The following is a 14,882-nucleotide window of genomic DNA, read 5'->3' on the forward strand; positions in this document are numbered from 1 at the left end:
GGGCAGCCATTTATGCTGCGGCACCCGGGGAGCAGTTGGGGGTTCGATGCCTTGCTCAAGGACACCTCAGTCGTGGTATTGAAGGTGGAGAGGGAACTGTACATGCACTCCCCCCACCCACAATTCCTGCCGGCCCGGGACTCGAACTCACAACCTTTCGATTGGGAGTCCGACTCTCTAACATTTAGGCCACGACTTCCCCAGATTTAAATGTTATTATCAAGTTTTTTCGATTAAAAAAAAAGGAAACATGCATATGGTTCCATGTGATGGAAACTATAAGGGTGATTCAGAGGACAAAAAAAGTCCTCATTGCTTTCAATAATCTAGGACAGTTCACTTTGAAGCCTGTTATCATCACAGTTTTTGCAGTGAATGCATGATTGAGAGAGGACAAAAGGGAGAGATGCAGTGTGTGTGTGTGTGTGTGTGTGTGTGTAAAAAATGTCTTCTTGCCAGTTTGATTTAATAGTTAAGAAAGAGATGATTGAATAGAGTGAAAAAAGTATATTGTAGTATTTAGGCATATATAGTCTACTGTACAAAGTATGCAAATTATGTTATAAAATAATACCTAAATGAGCTATTATTAAAATGTACAGTGTAAAGCACACAGTACAGTGGGTGCAATACCCTATCCCACAATGCAGTGCATGACTTATCCTTCCATATTCCAGAAAACCAGCCGACATGAAGGTTGTCACAGTAATGTGACTCCTATCAGTCACCATGAAATGACTTTTTTTGAGTGACACATACTGAGCAAATAAACATATTTGTTATGACATGAGTGAATACTTGTTTGCATAATGCAGGAACATCTTATATATCGTTAATAAACTGTATTTGAGTTCAGAGAGGTCTGATGCCTCTAACATGCCTATTATGTTTTGACCTTTCTAGAAGTTTTGTTCCATTTACCACAGAATAATGATGTCATTGACAGAGACTGATCAAACCAGCAATGCATGTGGATACACAGACAGACAGCAATGGTTTATTGACTTTCCCAAGAGTTCTGGCGACATTATGTCCTATAAAAGGATCGTTCCCACTGAGACCCCAAGTCTAGCATCTTTTCCCGTTTCCCACTGTTCAGCTGGGGATTCTCGACCCTGCCTGAATCATCACCATGGCAACATTTACAAGTTGGGAGTTACTGTCAAGAGAAGGGGATGAGAGATCAGGGGCCTTCGAGTGCAACCGAGGGACACAAAATAATGAGGACTACAAAATAAGATTGGAGTTTCAGGACCTTTTGGTTCATTGTCATTGTCAACGTCATTGACCGAGCGAGAACAATAAAAACCATCCAAAAGAACATACAACGTACCACCACTATACTTGACAAAAGTAGCATTTTATATGTGCTTTCATCTGACCCATCCAAGTGCACACACACACACACGTGAATTCATCATTTATTTCAAATTCTCATTATTTACAAATACAAACATTACAAATGGCAGCTGTTTTTGTTTTTGTTAATTTAACATTTCATATAAACAAAACACACAATTACAGCAGATTACCACAAACACAGTTTCCGCCAGCATTAAATCTCTTTTTCATCTGTAAAGTGCATCAGAGTTGAAGGAACACAACGTACAACACCTCGCACACGATTTACTTCAAAATATTTGCTTTGGGATTTATTTGAATTATTACATGCATGATTTTAACTTAAGTTCTGAATCATTATTTTGTACCTGTAACTCAAGTAAACAGTCAATTTGACCTGAGGGCAAGTTAAAATCAATATCCCACGTGACATGAGTGTTGTCTCTTACTGGGGTCTGTTTGACTGTGGCTGCTCTATTAATTTTCGACATTCGCAAACACAACACATATTGAAAGAAAGTTCTGGCAGGAACCCTTCTGATGTGCGCCGTTACCTGCACAGAGCACTCGAGTGTTCAGAGGTAGAGCTAAAGACAGTGCTGGATGAGACCGTTTCCATCAAAGTCTTGAAATGGGAGGCGAAACTCTCGGTGACCTGAATCGGCGAAGAGCTCTGAAAGTAGCAGTCAGGATCCATTACAGTGCCCTGCAGACTGTCAATTCTGGGCAGATCCCAGTGAATGGCTCCTTTATTTACTGGCAAGTTGACCGTTCACACAAAAAACCTTGACATCTGCCAACTCAAGTCATGTATTAAATTAGTTTTTGGCATGTCATAAATAGATAGTATCAGATATTATCTCCACGTGGGTTGGGCAGCAGGTTTGGGAATTTTCTGCCCGGGGATTCTGGTACCCGGGGTCTTGGTTGTCTTTGCTTTGGCTGCACTTATGATGGCCGTGCGGATTGTTTTCGCAGTCGTAGCAGCGGTGGGCGAGTGAATGGTGTGGAGAGTCTGAAATTCAGAGTTGGGCGCAAGCCGTTTAGGCACACGAAGTGGCGAGCCCCTTACAAACTGCCCCTTATCCTGGTTTAACTTCTCAGTAGCATTATCTTTGTGTTTCTCTGTATCACACGAGGTGTTTACCTTCTGGGGCACAGTACCACTGCGTTTGAGTTCATTCTGAACGGCAGCGAAGCGAGTCGTTAGCGATGTGCGAATGGACTTGGGGTGTGTAGGGGAAGGACGGGACACATGACTAGCTGATAAGCCATCGGCAGGAGTGGGTTCTGCCTTAGTGCGCACTCTTGGGACCCCGCTGCTATTGGAGGGCCCTCCTCGTTGTACCAGCAGTCTTTTGGTTGGTCCTCGAGTAGGTGTCTTTACCAGACGGGAATCATGCAGTGAGTTTGCACCATCTCGCTCCTCAGCTTCCCGCTCTTTCTTCCATTTGGAGCAGTGATTGGTGGCTGGCCGTGTAACGGTTGGAGAAAGGCTCTCGTAGGAGCGTAGACCCCTCACTAGTGTGTGGCACTCCAGCCTCTCTCCAATCCCAGTGTGAACGTGTTGTCTTTCTGGGCTACAGGGCTCCTGGGATAGAGGAGGACTATCTCCAGAAGGAGAAGATGCACTTGGCCACGTCTCTCTTGACAGACTAGCGGCCGTTTTGACTTCTGACTGTGGTGTTACTCCCTTTCGAGGTGAAGACTGTTTTCCATTAACACAATCTTTATTCTTAGTATCCGCCGAGGTATCGGCCTCTATCTGCGTCAGCCTTTCAGAGGTGTCTTGAACCAGTTTCTCAACTTTCAAAACTTTGTTAGGGGATAGTCCTGTGAGCGGCGAGACATTCACTGCCCCATGCTGATGTGACGTGATACTTGTTGTTCCCAAAGCAACAAAAGCATTATCGCCAGGGACTGTCCTTGTACTCAAGCTAGAATGGCTTTTCATAGCATTTGAGGAAGCCGTTGCATCGGTGCTTAAACGCTGAATTTGTTTGAACTTATTTATCCCTTGTTTAGTTGCCTCAGTGTCTGCATCATTCTTCTCGAGTGAATTTCTTAGCTCCGAGTCTCTGCAGAGATTTAGAAGATGAAAGTTTCCCCCCTCTGATTCACAGTGCTGTTGGTTATTAGATTTCATATTTCTCTCTCCGGAGCGCAGGAAGTACTGTGAGAGTCTGCGCAGGCTGCGGCGGCTCCCCGTGTAACTCAAGCTCCTCTGCAGCGCGTGCTCCAGCTCAGAAGACTCCTGCTCCGCTTCCAGTCCGGTGCACAGAGCCAGAGATCGACGCTTTTCCACATTCTCACGCTCACGCGCCAAACGCCGCTGCTCTTGTGATTCCCGCTCAGTGTTCTCCTGTTAGGAAACAAATATGAACAAATCATGTACGTGTGATTTTAATTTCCATAAATCAGTTTAAACCAGCCATTTTAATGAACTAATACACATATTTATGACATCACTTAAAATCTCCATAGAAGCCACTGGAAATTTTTCTATGTAGCCTATAAAAAAATAAATAAAATAAATATAGTGTACAATACCGCATGCAGTAGGTGGATATTATTTATTAATTGCTTTTGCTTTGCCTTTTAACCTATATTTTTGCCTATTTACATGCTTTTTATTGGCATTATCTGTTACTAGCTTTTTATCATATATTTTACTTTGTAAAAGAAGCTATACATTAAAAAATGTTTAATTTAATGTTTGAATGAGTCTTTAGTTGAAATGATTCAATATGATTGGGATTCACAGATCACATATAGTTGATCTATTATCAAGCTATCAAAACAACTGAGCATCAGTAAGCATTTGTAAGTGGTTGCAATGAGTCACATTATCATGAAAAACGTACAATATTTTAGTAAGAACAGACTTTTAGATTAATGCTTTCGCAGCTGTAGTTTCAGGCAAGTACTTTTGAAATTTTAAACTTTATTTGGTTGTTGTAATTTCAAGAGACAGTGATGCTCACCAGCACGGCTCTTTGGAAGCGTTGGCAGAAGCAATGGAAGATATGACAGGCCTCCTCCAGTTTGAAGGACTTGTCATCTTCACAGAAGAAATCCACAAGTGCCTTACTGGTCCTCTGTAAGTTTTCCAGCTCATCCCGAGCTTCCTGCAGCTTCACTCCCGCAACCTGAATGAAGACATGATGAACTGAAAAGGCACTTCAACATCTGTGATTATGATTTCGGCATTAATAGGAACGAACCTCTAGAAATGTTCTTGTCTGCTGCTCGATTTCAGCATCAGCCTGAGCTCTGACTCGGAGTTCAGCGACTCTGCTTTGTAGTCGGGAAAGCTCCTCCACCACAGACTCTTCTGACAGCCTGAGCAAAAGAAGAAAAACTTTTAGCGATTTAAGTTTTCCTTCTAATATTAAGCACTGAGGCACATGTTGTCCTAAGTGCAATATTTGTGAAATATCAAAAAAATAAAAAAGACGCAATTTCACAAAATCAATGAAACCGGTGTCAGCAAACATAAAAAAAATACAAGTGAGAAGTTGAGTAAAAATGTGCATAATTAACATCAAAATGATGTCACAAAAATCAAAGCCCATCATTTTCTTCTACATTTCTCCACATTTTCTTAATTAATGAAAGATATTCTTTTGATTTTGGTATGAAATGTGACTAAGTCATGATCCATTGATATTGTACTGGATTGGAAGCTTGGGGAATGTTAACACTGTTAAAAGTTTGTTTGCTTCCTGACCTTGAAGCTGGACCGACGTGACTCAAGCGGCTGGGAAACATCAGCAAATCTTTATCCTTCTTCACAGCCTCCTGTAAGTGAGAAAACATTTTATTATCCAGTCCTACTGATTCCATTCTACCACGATAACCACAGCAGCTTTGCTTACTTTAATCTATTAAAGCATGGCTCTGTACACATTTACTGGTGACACTTACCATGGCGACAAAATGGAGGAGGTTCATGCCTGGTTTGTTGGCTTTGGTGTCGGCCAATTTGAGTAAAGAGGAAATCCTGAATCCTGCAGCATTCCCAGCATAACCACCCTGAGAGCACAAGAGACCTCAGACTGACTTCCTACCATGCGATTTTGCCAGTAAGTGTTGATGCATAAGCATCAGATAAAACACTTACAGCGTTCATGTAGTTTCCCGCCTTGAGCACCAGTCGCAGGATGTAGTGAAGCTCCGGGCAGCTCAGCAGCTCTGCACAAACAACACATGAGCATCGACCACATCAGTGAAACACTCCATCAGGATCCACTTACACCATCACAGACCAGAACAAAACTCCTTGAAAGGCTCAGATCTCAGATACTTTGTGGCTCGCACGTAAACTTAATTTAGGAGATGAGCTAAAGCTTTCAGATCCAAACAAATCAAGAGAGAGGAAGTTTTTACCTCGAGACGCCTCTCGCAGACATCTGGCTGCAACACAGAGAGAGGTCACCGCGGGGTCAAACTCCTGCTGGAGGATCATGACTTCCAGACGCATGCGAAAACTAGAGAGGATGATGATGATTATAATAATGAGCGAACAGTGAAAAACTATGACGTGTTTATATTGGAGCATTTAGTCCTGAACTCTTACCTGGGTAACTCCACCAGTGAGAGAATGAAGAGATCCGGCTCTGGCAGTACATTACGGTCACCACTGAACTTTTTCAATCTGGCCTCCTAGACAAAAAGAAACACAAATACAAAGTAGATTTATATGTGATGATTAATACTGCACAGTGTATCCTAGGGTTAGACAGTACATCTGTAATGCGGAAGTATAGATACTAAAGGCAATACCAGTATTAGATTCATTGGTTATAACCGATGCTGTCAACTTAGTTTGTCTGATTGGAGTGAGATTTTGATGACATGGAGTGAATCACTGCACTTATTTCTCTTCTGAGCTCCATCTGTTTAATGCATGTCTTTATGAATTTAAAGAAAGAAATAAAAAATGTCCCTTTTTCAGGATACTGTATTTTAAAGTTAATTTAGTCAAATCCAAGTAAACTTTACAGATGCACCTGTGGAACAGCTCTTAAGACACTTACGGTTTACAGGTGGCAAGTAATTAAGATGTCAGTAATATCTTAGGACCTTAAAGAGACCTTTCTACTGAAAAGCACTGAAGGAAAGATGCCCAAGGTCCAGGAGAACATGCCACAGTCCTGCTGCAGTAAGCATTAGGACTGAAGATGTGGCCAGAGCTATAAAATGCAGATCACTTTGACAGTCACCTCTGATAAACTGTTCTTAAATGTGTATCATGAAAAGCACTATACATATAAAATACTCAATGCAACTTTTAGTTTTGTCCCCTCTTTGTTCAGGGACTCTTTCAGTTTGTCACATGCCTGTCAAACTTGTTCAGTTTGTTTCAGTGGTTTAAATTATGTTAAAACAAGGAATTTGCTGGAAATTCTTTTTTTTGCTGAGTATATAGTAAATTTGGTTTAATTTGAATATGTACTGAATATTTGAATTCTGAATTAACACTATTGTGTGGTACTATGAAACTTTGTATAGTAATCACTATACAGTATATGTTTATGGTATCATGACAACCCAAAATGCACTTTTCCCCCATTTATAATTCTAGAAAAAAATAATTCTAATAATAATAATTTATAATTTCTTTTTTTTTGTGTGTTTTTACTTATTTCAGTAGACTTCCCTAGAGTGCACTACCTTGGGTGACACAGGATTCTATACGCTGTGCTGCAAATTTTTCACCCAGGTCTTCCTAATGGCATAATGGCAAGTACATGCTTTATTTTCAGCAGTGCTGCAAGGGGCTATAGGCATCAAGGCACTGATATACTTTCTGTGAAGTTCTTCATTCAGCGGTAAAAGGGAATTCGAAATTGCTGCATAATGGTATACTGTTAGCAAATAATCTGATACCATGCATACAGCTGGAAGTGCTGTTTAGAAGAGTGTATATGTGTGCTGCATGCCATGCTCTCAATAACACAATATAAATGACAGTTTCTGATAATCAGAAACTGTAACAAGAGATCATGCAGAGTAAAAACAGAAGATTTCAAACAAGCACCATCACGTCAAATTCCTTTTAATATGAACCAGACTGAAGCGTGAAAGGACAGATGTGTCTGTTTCTGTGAAGCGTGGTGTCAGAGTGGAGACGATACCTCTTCATTATCAGGCAGCAGCTTGCAGAGTTCTGCCAGTTTCTCGGCTCCGTAACGCTCTCCGGCCCCTCGTCTCACATCCTCCACAATCTCCCTAGCAGCACTGAAGGAAGAGGAAATACTGAGAATTACATCACTTCTAAGCAAAAAAAATATATATTTAAAACAAAAAATACATTGCGACTTGGTTTGAAAATTATTATTATTATTATTTTATTTTTTTAAGTACTTCAATTTAAACTAATCCAAAATGATTAGTTTATTTCATATTTTATTTTAATTAATTAAAAAAAAAATTAACTGCAAGAAATTATGCACAGAAACTGCTCTTGTTAAAATTTCAAATTACTTGGTTCTTGCGTCAGATCAAGGCTGCATCTCATTGCTAGTTTAACTTGATCTTAGTGCTGCGTTCGACACCATAGATCATGACATACTCCTAGATAGATTACAAAACTATACAGGTATTCAAGGGCAAGCTCTAAGATTGTTTAGATCCTACCTGTCCAAATCGCTACCATTTTGTTTACTTAAATGAGGAGTCATCTCATTTATCACCAGTAAAATATGGTGTGCCACAAGGATCTGTTCTAGGTCCTCTGGTATTTTTAATATACATGTTGCCCCTTGGTAATATTATTAGAAAATAAGGGATTAGTTTCCACTGTTATGCTGATGATAGGATACTCAACTATAGATCTCAACAAAACCAGATAAAACTTCTAAATTATCTAAGCTAACAGAGCCTGTTAAAAATGTAAAAGATTGGATGACCAATAATTTTCTCCTATTCAATTTGAATAAGACATATTACTTATTGGACCAAAAAAAAAAAACAGTATACAGAATCTCGTAGATTACAATTTGCAGCTAGATGGATGTACTGTTACTTCCTCTACAGTCAGAAATCTGGGTGTTATATTAGACAGCAACTTATGAAATATGAAAATCATATTTCCCATGTTACAAACACTGCATTCTTCCATCTTAGAAACATTGCCAATCTACGAAACATGTTATCTGTTTCTGATGCAGAAAAGCTAGTTCATGCATTTATGACCTCTAGACTGGACTATTGTAATGCACTTCTAGGTGGTTGTCCTGCTTCGTCAATAAACAAGCTACAGGTAGTCCAAAATGCAGCAGCTAGAGTCCTTACCAGGTCAAGAAAATATGATCATATTACCCCAATTTTACAGTCTCTGCACTGGCTACCTATTAAGTTCCGTATCAGTTACAAATTATCATTACTTACCTATAAGGCCCTAAATGGTTTAGCTCCTGCATACCTAACTAGCCTTCTACCACGCTACAACCCATCACGCACCCTAAGGTCACAAAACGCTGGACTTTTGGTCATTCCTAGGATAGCAAAGTCCACTAAAGGAGGTAGAGCTTTCTCACATTTGGCTCCCAAACTCTGGAATAGCCTTCCTGATAATGTTCGGGGTTCAGACTCTCTCTGTTTAAATCTAGATTAAAAACGCATCTCTTTCGCCAAGCATTTGAATAATGCATCTCATAATCTTGTACTGCAGTTATATCTGATCAAATGCCCATTATTTATTCTTTAGCTTGGGTTAAACAAATCAATTCTGCTTGGTAGGAACAGCAGCTAAACTAATGATGTCTCTGTGTGTTTCTCTGTTTTACCATGGGGTTTACATCCCTGGGAAACAAGGATTTACACAAGCTCCAGTCTGGATCCAGAACACCTGAGAAGCGATGATGCTGACCCTCAGAGGACCACAGATGATGCTAACCCTGAATCAACAAACAGAACTACCATATTTATCTATAAGTTTGATTGCATCATGTAATAATTGCGGTTAATAGTGTTCATCGTCTGTTTATGTCTTTAACTGACTTCTGCCTTTAATTGATAAGCTACTACTAAACATTTTAGTAGGCAACTTAATTTTCTGTAAAGTTGCTTTGCAACGATTTGTATCATGAAAAGAGCTGTACAAATAAACTTGAATTGAATGGACAGAGAAAGGTCAGATAGTGATTTTAATACACTAACATTTATAGTGTTTATATTTTGTGGTAATACTTGTAAAATACAGTTTACCTTGCCCCCAGACTTTCATTATAAATGCATTACTGTAAACTTGATTTTTTTTTGTCTCTCTTTCTCCCTCTCTCTCTCTCTCTCTCTATGAAGAACACATTTTCTGTGGTGTTCAGCTTACAGAGATTTTGTATTTGGACAGAGTTTTGAATGTCATTGACATAATGAGGTCATAGTTGCTAGTCAATCCAGCTTCACTTGGTTCCTCAGGCCAGAGGAAAGAAAGGACACACACACACACACACACGCACGTCAAGCCCACAGCTGGTTCTTTTGCTTGAATCAAAAGAAGCTTAACAAGATCACACTGTTCTATGTTTTTTTTATGTCCTAATTGTTAATATCAGAGAATACAGAAGGCTCTTGTGGGTTCCTCGTTGAGTGCGAAATGAAAAAATGAAAAGGTACGCTGGTCTATGGCAACAAAGACCTGCTTTGGCCACAGCTGAGCATAATTCATACTACTACACTTCAAAAGTGCGCGTTTACACACAGGAAAATGTGTTTGTCTGCATAAGCACTTCTCTGTAATTCCTCCACATGTTCTGACAGATATCAGTCCCATGGAAAAGCTTTTCAAACTTAAATGGGCACCGATGCACACATATATTTACTCAGCAAGCAAGTGCAGACATGAAAAACAACCAATTTGCATAAAACAAAGACCATTGCACTATAAGGGAAAAATAATGATTTATGGTTTATGATTTTCTTGTATGAGCTGCTTTCACTCTGTAACACCTGAATCGGAATTTACATATTTAATCTTTGCCAAAATTTTGGTAAGTCACTGCAGAGATCAGGTTTAACTTCTCATCACGGCTCATTTGGCTAAAAAGCAGGTGTGACCTTTAACCCCCTTCACTGCCCGTCAAACCCAGCTGTTCTGACAGGACAGCATCTTGTCAAAACCTGTCACCAGGTCCTTTTTCATTCACACATCCATCCTCCATCAGAGAGCAATCAACAGCTCAAAAATAAACACAGCCTGTCTGAAGTGTTAAGATGCTACCTCTAGGACACCTTCACTTCCTGTCCGAAACAAATGGGACGTGACTGCCCCTCTTTTTAAAACAGCCAATAAAGATGTCTATAGAAACAGGGTGGCCAGTTACTTCATTATGTTTTCAATTGGCCCGACTGAAATATACTGTTCATAACTAGTTAAAATTATACCAAAACTTACATTTTCAACTGCCGCAGAAATATCCCAACATTCATGCTTCGTTTTGAGTCGAGCAGCGTAACCTGTGAATACAATTTGACGTAATCAGCACACAAAAGTGACCGTTTAGTTTAAATGAAACAGTATAAGTTGTTTAAAGGTCTTCATTAACCATGCTGTAAATATTGAAAGAAAAGATGCAGCTTATACATTTAAAGAATACATTGCATTCAACAATAAGACTGTAGTTTCTGAACAAATTCAATTGTCAAAAGTCAATTGCCTTTAACAATAAATTAACAATTACAGCAAACATTTTTTAATTGAACACATGCAGATGGCGTCTTCTTTAGCAATGCCGTTTTTCAGCATCTTGAGCCATAAGTGAGTGAAATTAAAAGTTTATCTTTCATCAAACTCTATTCTATTCTATTCTTGTGCTCCATTCATCCGTTTAAGAACACAAACATGTCCTGTGTCTGAAAGTTATCAGATGGTCATGACCTTAAAAGCAACAACACAGCGCCTTCATAAGACCAAGTTCATGTTAAAAAAATATATAGACTTGTACGTTCTTAGCTCCATCCATGTGATGGACAATGAAAAAAACGTGCTCTTACTCTGTCCACACTCGTCTCTTGTGGAGAGCCGCAGTGCCGTAGACTACGCCTGAAGCTGCTGACCCGGTCGGGCTTGACAGACTCTTTTTGACCAAAGAGTTCATCCAGAGAGCTCAGGTCAATGGAGAGCTCGCGGTCCTCATCCGGAGAGCCGCTCCACACGCTCTCACGGCCCTCCACACGCTCTTTGGGGATGCGCTCCCAGTTGAGGTTGCGAAGCCGGTGTTTGTGTCCAGAGTCGGCACGGGTCAGACCGCTGGCTGAGACCGGCGGCGGAGGAGGAGGAGGAGGAGGAGGAGGAGGAGGGATGGTGGCCATGAAGTTCACTTCCTGTTCTTGGGTGTCACCAAAGAACGTTCCATTAAAGTTTTAGAATTCAGTTTCCAGACGAAAGGTAAACCACAGATGAAGAGTCACTGTCCAGTCTCCTCACGGTTGTGATGCATATCTGCAGCAGGAAACAAAGGACTGAAACAACTTCCACACTGCAAACAGGTCAAACAAATATATTAAAATCTATATAAACTAGCCAACACTAAATAGCTTGAGACTAATATAGAATTAGTTGTTAAACTACAACAAATAGCTGTATATTTATATACACTTTCTGTGGTGTTCATTCAAAAGTTTGGGGTTGGTAAGATTTTTTTTTTTTTTTAAGTCTCTTATGCTCACAAATGCTTTATTTATTTGATCAAAATAAATAAATATGAAAAATATTAATATTGTAAAATATAGCTACAATTTAAAATAACTGTTCTCGGTTTTAATATATTACTTTTTTCTTTTCTTTTTCTGATGTGATGATACAGATGAGTTTTCAGCATCAGCGTCACATGATCGTTCAGAAATCATTCAGATTTGCTGATTTTGTTCTCCGTAAACATTTATCATCAACCAAACAAACGTGACAGTAAATGCATTCATAATGGTATAAAAGATTTCCATTTTCAAATAATTACTTTTCTATTGAACTTTATATTCATCAACAAATCTAGAAAAAAAAATACGTTTCCACGAAATATTAAGCAGAAAAAAATGTTTTGATTTCTTTCAACACATAAAAAGATTAGTACTGCGTACATACATGGCATACATTGTAACCCAAAAATAAAAAAGCAAGAAGAAAAACGTCCTGTTTACCAAGACCCAAGCTGAACACATCTCCAATAGCATGGCCAGATGGCATCATGCAGTTCATCTCACTTGCGTGCTTTAAACACACGAGCGCTGACCGACAAACAAACCCAAAGTGAGTCTATGGGGTCAGGCACCTGGCAGCTCTTATCACCCAATTAACATGTGAGGAGTATGCCAGTAAAGTGAGGTTACACTTTCAGAAGGACCCAAGGAGCTGAGAGCGCTTCTCTGAGCATCTACACACCACACGTGATGTTCCCTCCTGCAGTCCAGGCAATTACTGCCAATGAGGCCACAGGACAATGGCAGAAAAACAGAGAGAAAGTGAGGCTGACACAGACTCAGGATTACTGGCAGAGCAAACAAGAGGCTGTGCTGCCAAAAACATGAGCACGCTGTCACTGGAATCCATGTGTACGTGCACCTCTAAATACTACAGTCTGCACCACTTCCCACTTAATCACAGCGAAGTTATGGTGAATGTAAGAGAATATGGGAATTATGAACTAATCAAAAGCTTTTCTCAAACTTGCATCTTTAAGCAGTGTTTAAGGAGTTCACATGCATGCAGGATATGTATATGCATATTAGAAAGAACATTTCCAGTATGGACTGATGATTATTACAGCACTTTCACATGATAACTTATCGGTTAGCTTAAAAAGACCCACAAGAGGCCCATATATCGATCTCACAAACTTATTAATGTGAGCGAAACCGAAATAGAATAAAACCAACCAATGGAGTGAAACTTGACTTTCTTGGCTAGAGACACTAGAAACGCGAACGCGCACCGGATGCATTAACTTTTACTCGCTACATTTTAATTCTTTTCAGTGCCACCTGAGCGCGCTCTATCAAACCTTTGTTTCTAAAAAAACAAAAAACAAAACAAAAACACACACAACCTAAACAAAACACACACACACACACACACACATACATATACATACATACATACACACACACATATATATATATATATATATATATATATATATATATATATATATATATATATATATATATATATATATATATATGATTAAATCGGCAGGCCAAAAAAAATGCTTCACATTTTCTACACCGAAAATTTATAATAATATATAATAATAATATACACTTTTAATAGTCGCTTTTTGAGACACTTTAAGAAAGTCTTGGAAAGTTGCAATCGTTCTCGTAATGTTTCCTTATTAAACCCTGTTATTTTGAAACATCCCAGAAAATAAACCTCTCCAGTAGAAATGAGTAGAACTGAAACACTTGTTTCCTAAACAAGGGAGGAATTTGCAATTAGTGTCGACCTGCCTTAAAATAAATTAAAATGGCAAAGACACGAATAGGGAATGCTGATCGATAATGACAGTACAAATACAAACTCTATAAACTCAATTAGAAAAGGTGAGTTAAGCGGTGAACGGTGCAGCGGAACGAGAGAAGCACAAATAAAACAGTACTTACGTTTCACTTCGTATCATTACTCATATGATCCAATTTACAACAACATAAAAAAAGAGATAATAAAATAATTCCCCGTCCACTGTGAGATATTCTCACGCGTGTCTGTGAGCAGAAAACAACGGCAAACACTCACTGAACACCGGGGCGCCCCGTTAACACACTCAGTCTCCTGAAGCAAAACTCACAAACTCTCGGTGCGCTAAGCACGCGCACGCGCACGCGCACGCGGGAGATTACCAATCCTACTACGGGAACGTCTTATCTCATGAATATTAATTACATAACGGGTCGCTCGGCTAACTGATCTAACACCTTTTAATTATATTTTTTAGTATATCTATTAGATCTAGCAGAAAGTACACACTAGTCAGTAGTGGATAGTCCTACTAAATAGTAAAAATTGTGAATGTGAATATACAATATTCATACGCTAGGCCTTCTCCTTAGTAGGATTCTTATTTCACTGCCAAAAATAAATAAATATTTATAATCTTTAAATTATGTTGTAAGAATTAAAATATTTGGTGTATATATTCACTCACATTTGACTGATAAATGTACACCCTTGTTTTTGCCTCAGTAGACATTTTGTTCAAACTAACACATTTGTAATCAGCATCTTTTTGAATAAGCCAGTCCTGAATGTGCACCAGAAGCCCTTGTTATTTAGAATCTAATCTCAGTTCAGCTTCATCTTTGGTTAAAAATACCATCACCCGAGACACAAAAGGCAAAAGTGATTGAGGATCAGTTCCCATAGACTGAGAACATTAATACGGGCCGCTTCTGATCTTCTTGCCAGTTTCATTATCAAGGTGAGGCCAGTCGCTGCAAGCTTCCTGAGCACTGGAGAAGGCTTTGATCAGTTCTGGTGATGAGAAGCCGTGATGAAGTGAGCTGAGAGCGGCTCATGGGAAACAGCACAGGGAGAAACATGG

General features: G+C 39.4%; 1 protein-coding gene across 2 annotated transcripts; it reads right to left on the reverse strand.

Moving 5' to 3' along the window:
- Window positions 1-1,408: 1,408 nt before the first annotated feature.
- On the reverse strand, window positions 1,409-14,172 carry LOC128026984 (disheveled-associated activator of morphogenesis 2). Of its 2 annotated transcripts, none has more exons than XM_052614307.1 (12): window positions 14,078-14,172; window positions 11,341-11,788; window positions 10,742-10,803; window positions 7,482-7,584; window positions 5,921-6,006; window positions 5,731-5,831; window positions 5,465-5,535; window positions 5,269-5,376; window positions 5,072-5,142; window positions 4,566-4,683; window positions 4,326-4,490; window positions 1,409-3,703 (listed from the first exon to the last, which is right to left on the reverse strand). In XM_052614307.1, the coding sequence occupies exons 2-12, from the start codon at window positions 11,656-11,658 to the stop codon at window positions 2,198-2,200; spliced, it is 2,709 nt and encodes a 902-aa protein (XP_052470267.1). In that variant the 5' UTR covers window positions 11,659-11,788; window positions 14,078-14,172; the 3' UTR covers window positions 1,409-2,197. The 2 variants fall into 2 exon arrangements, with proteins under 2 accessions (XP_052470267.1, XP_052470266.1); XM_052614306.1 differs by having other exon boundaries at window positions 13,945-14,136.
- Window positions 14,173-14,882: the final 710 nt, after the last annotated feature.

Source organism: Carassius gibelio, chromosome A14 (assembly GCF_023724105.1).
Source record: "Carassius gibelio isolate Cgi1373 ecotype wild population from Czech Republic chromosome A14, carGib1.2-hapl.c, whole genome shotgun sequence".
Lineage (NCBI taxonomy): Eukaryota > Metazoa > Chordata > Actinopteri > Cypriniformes > Cyprinidae > Carassius > Carassius gibelio.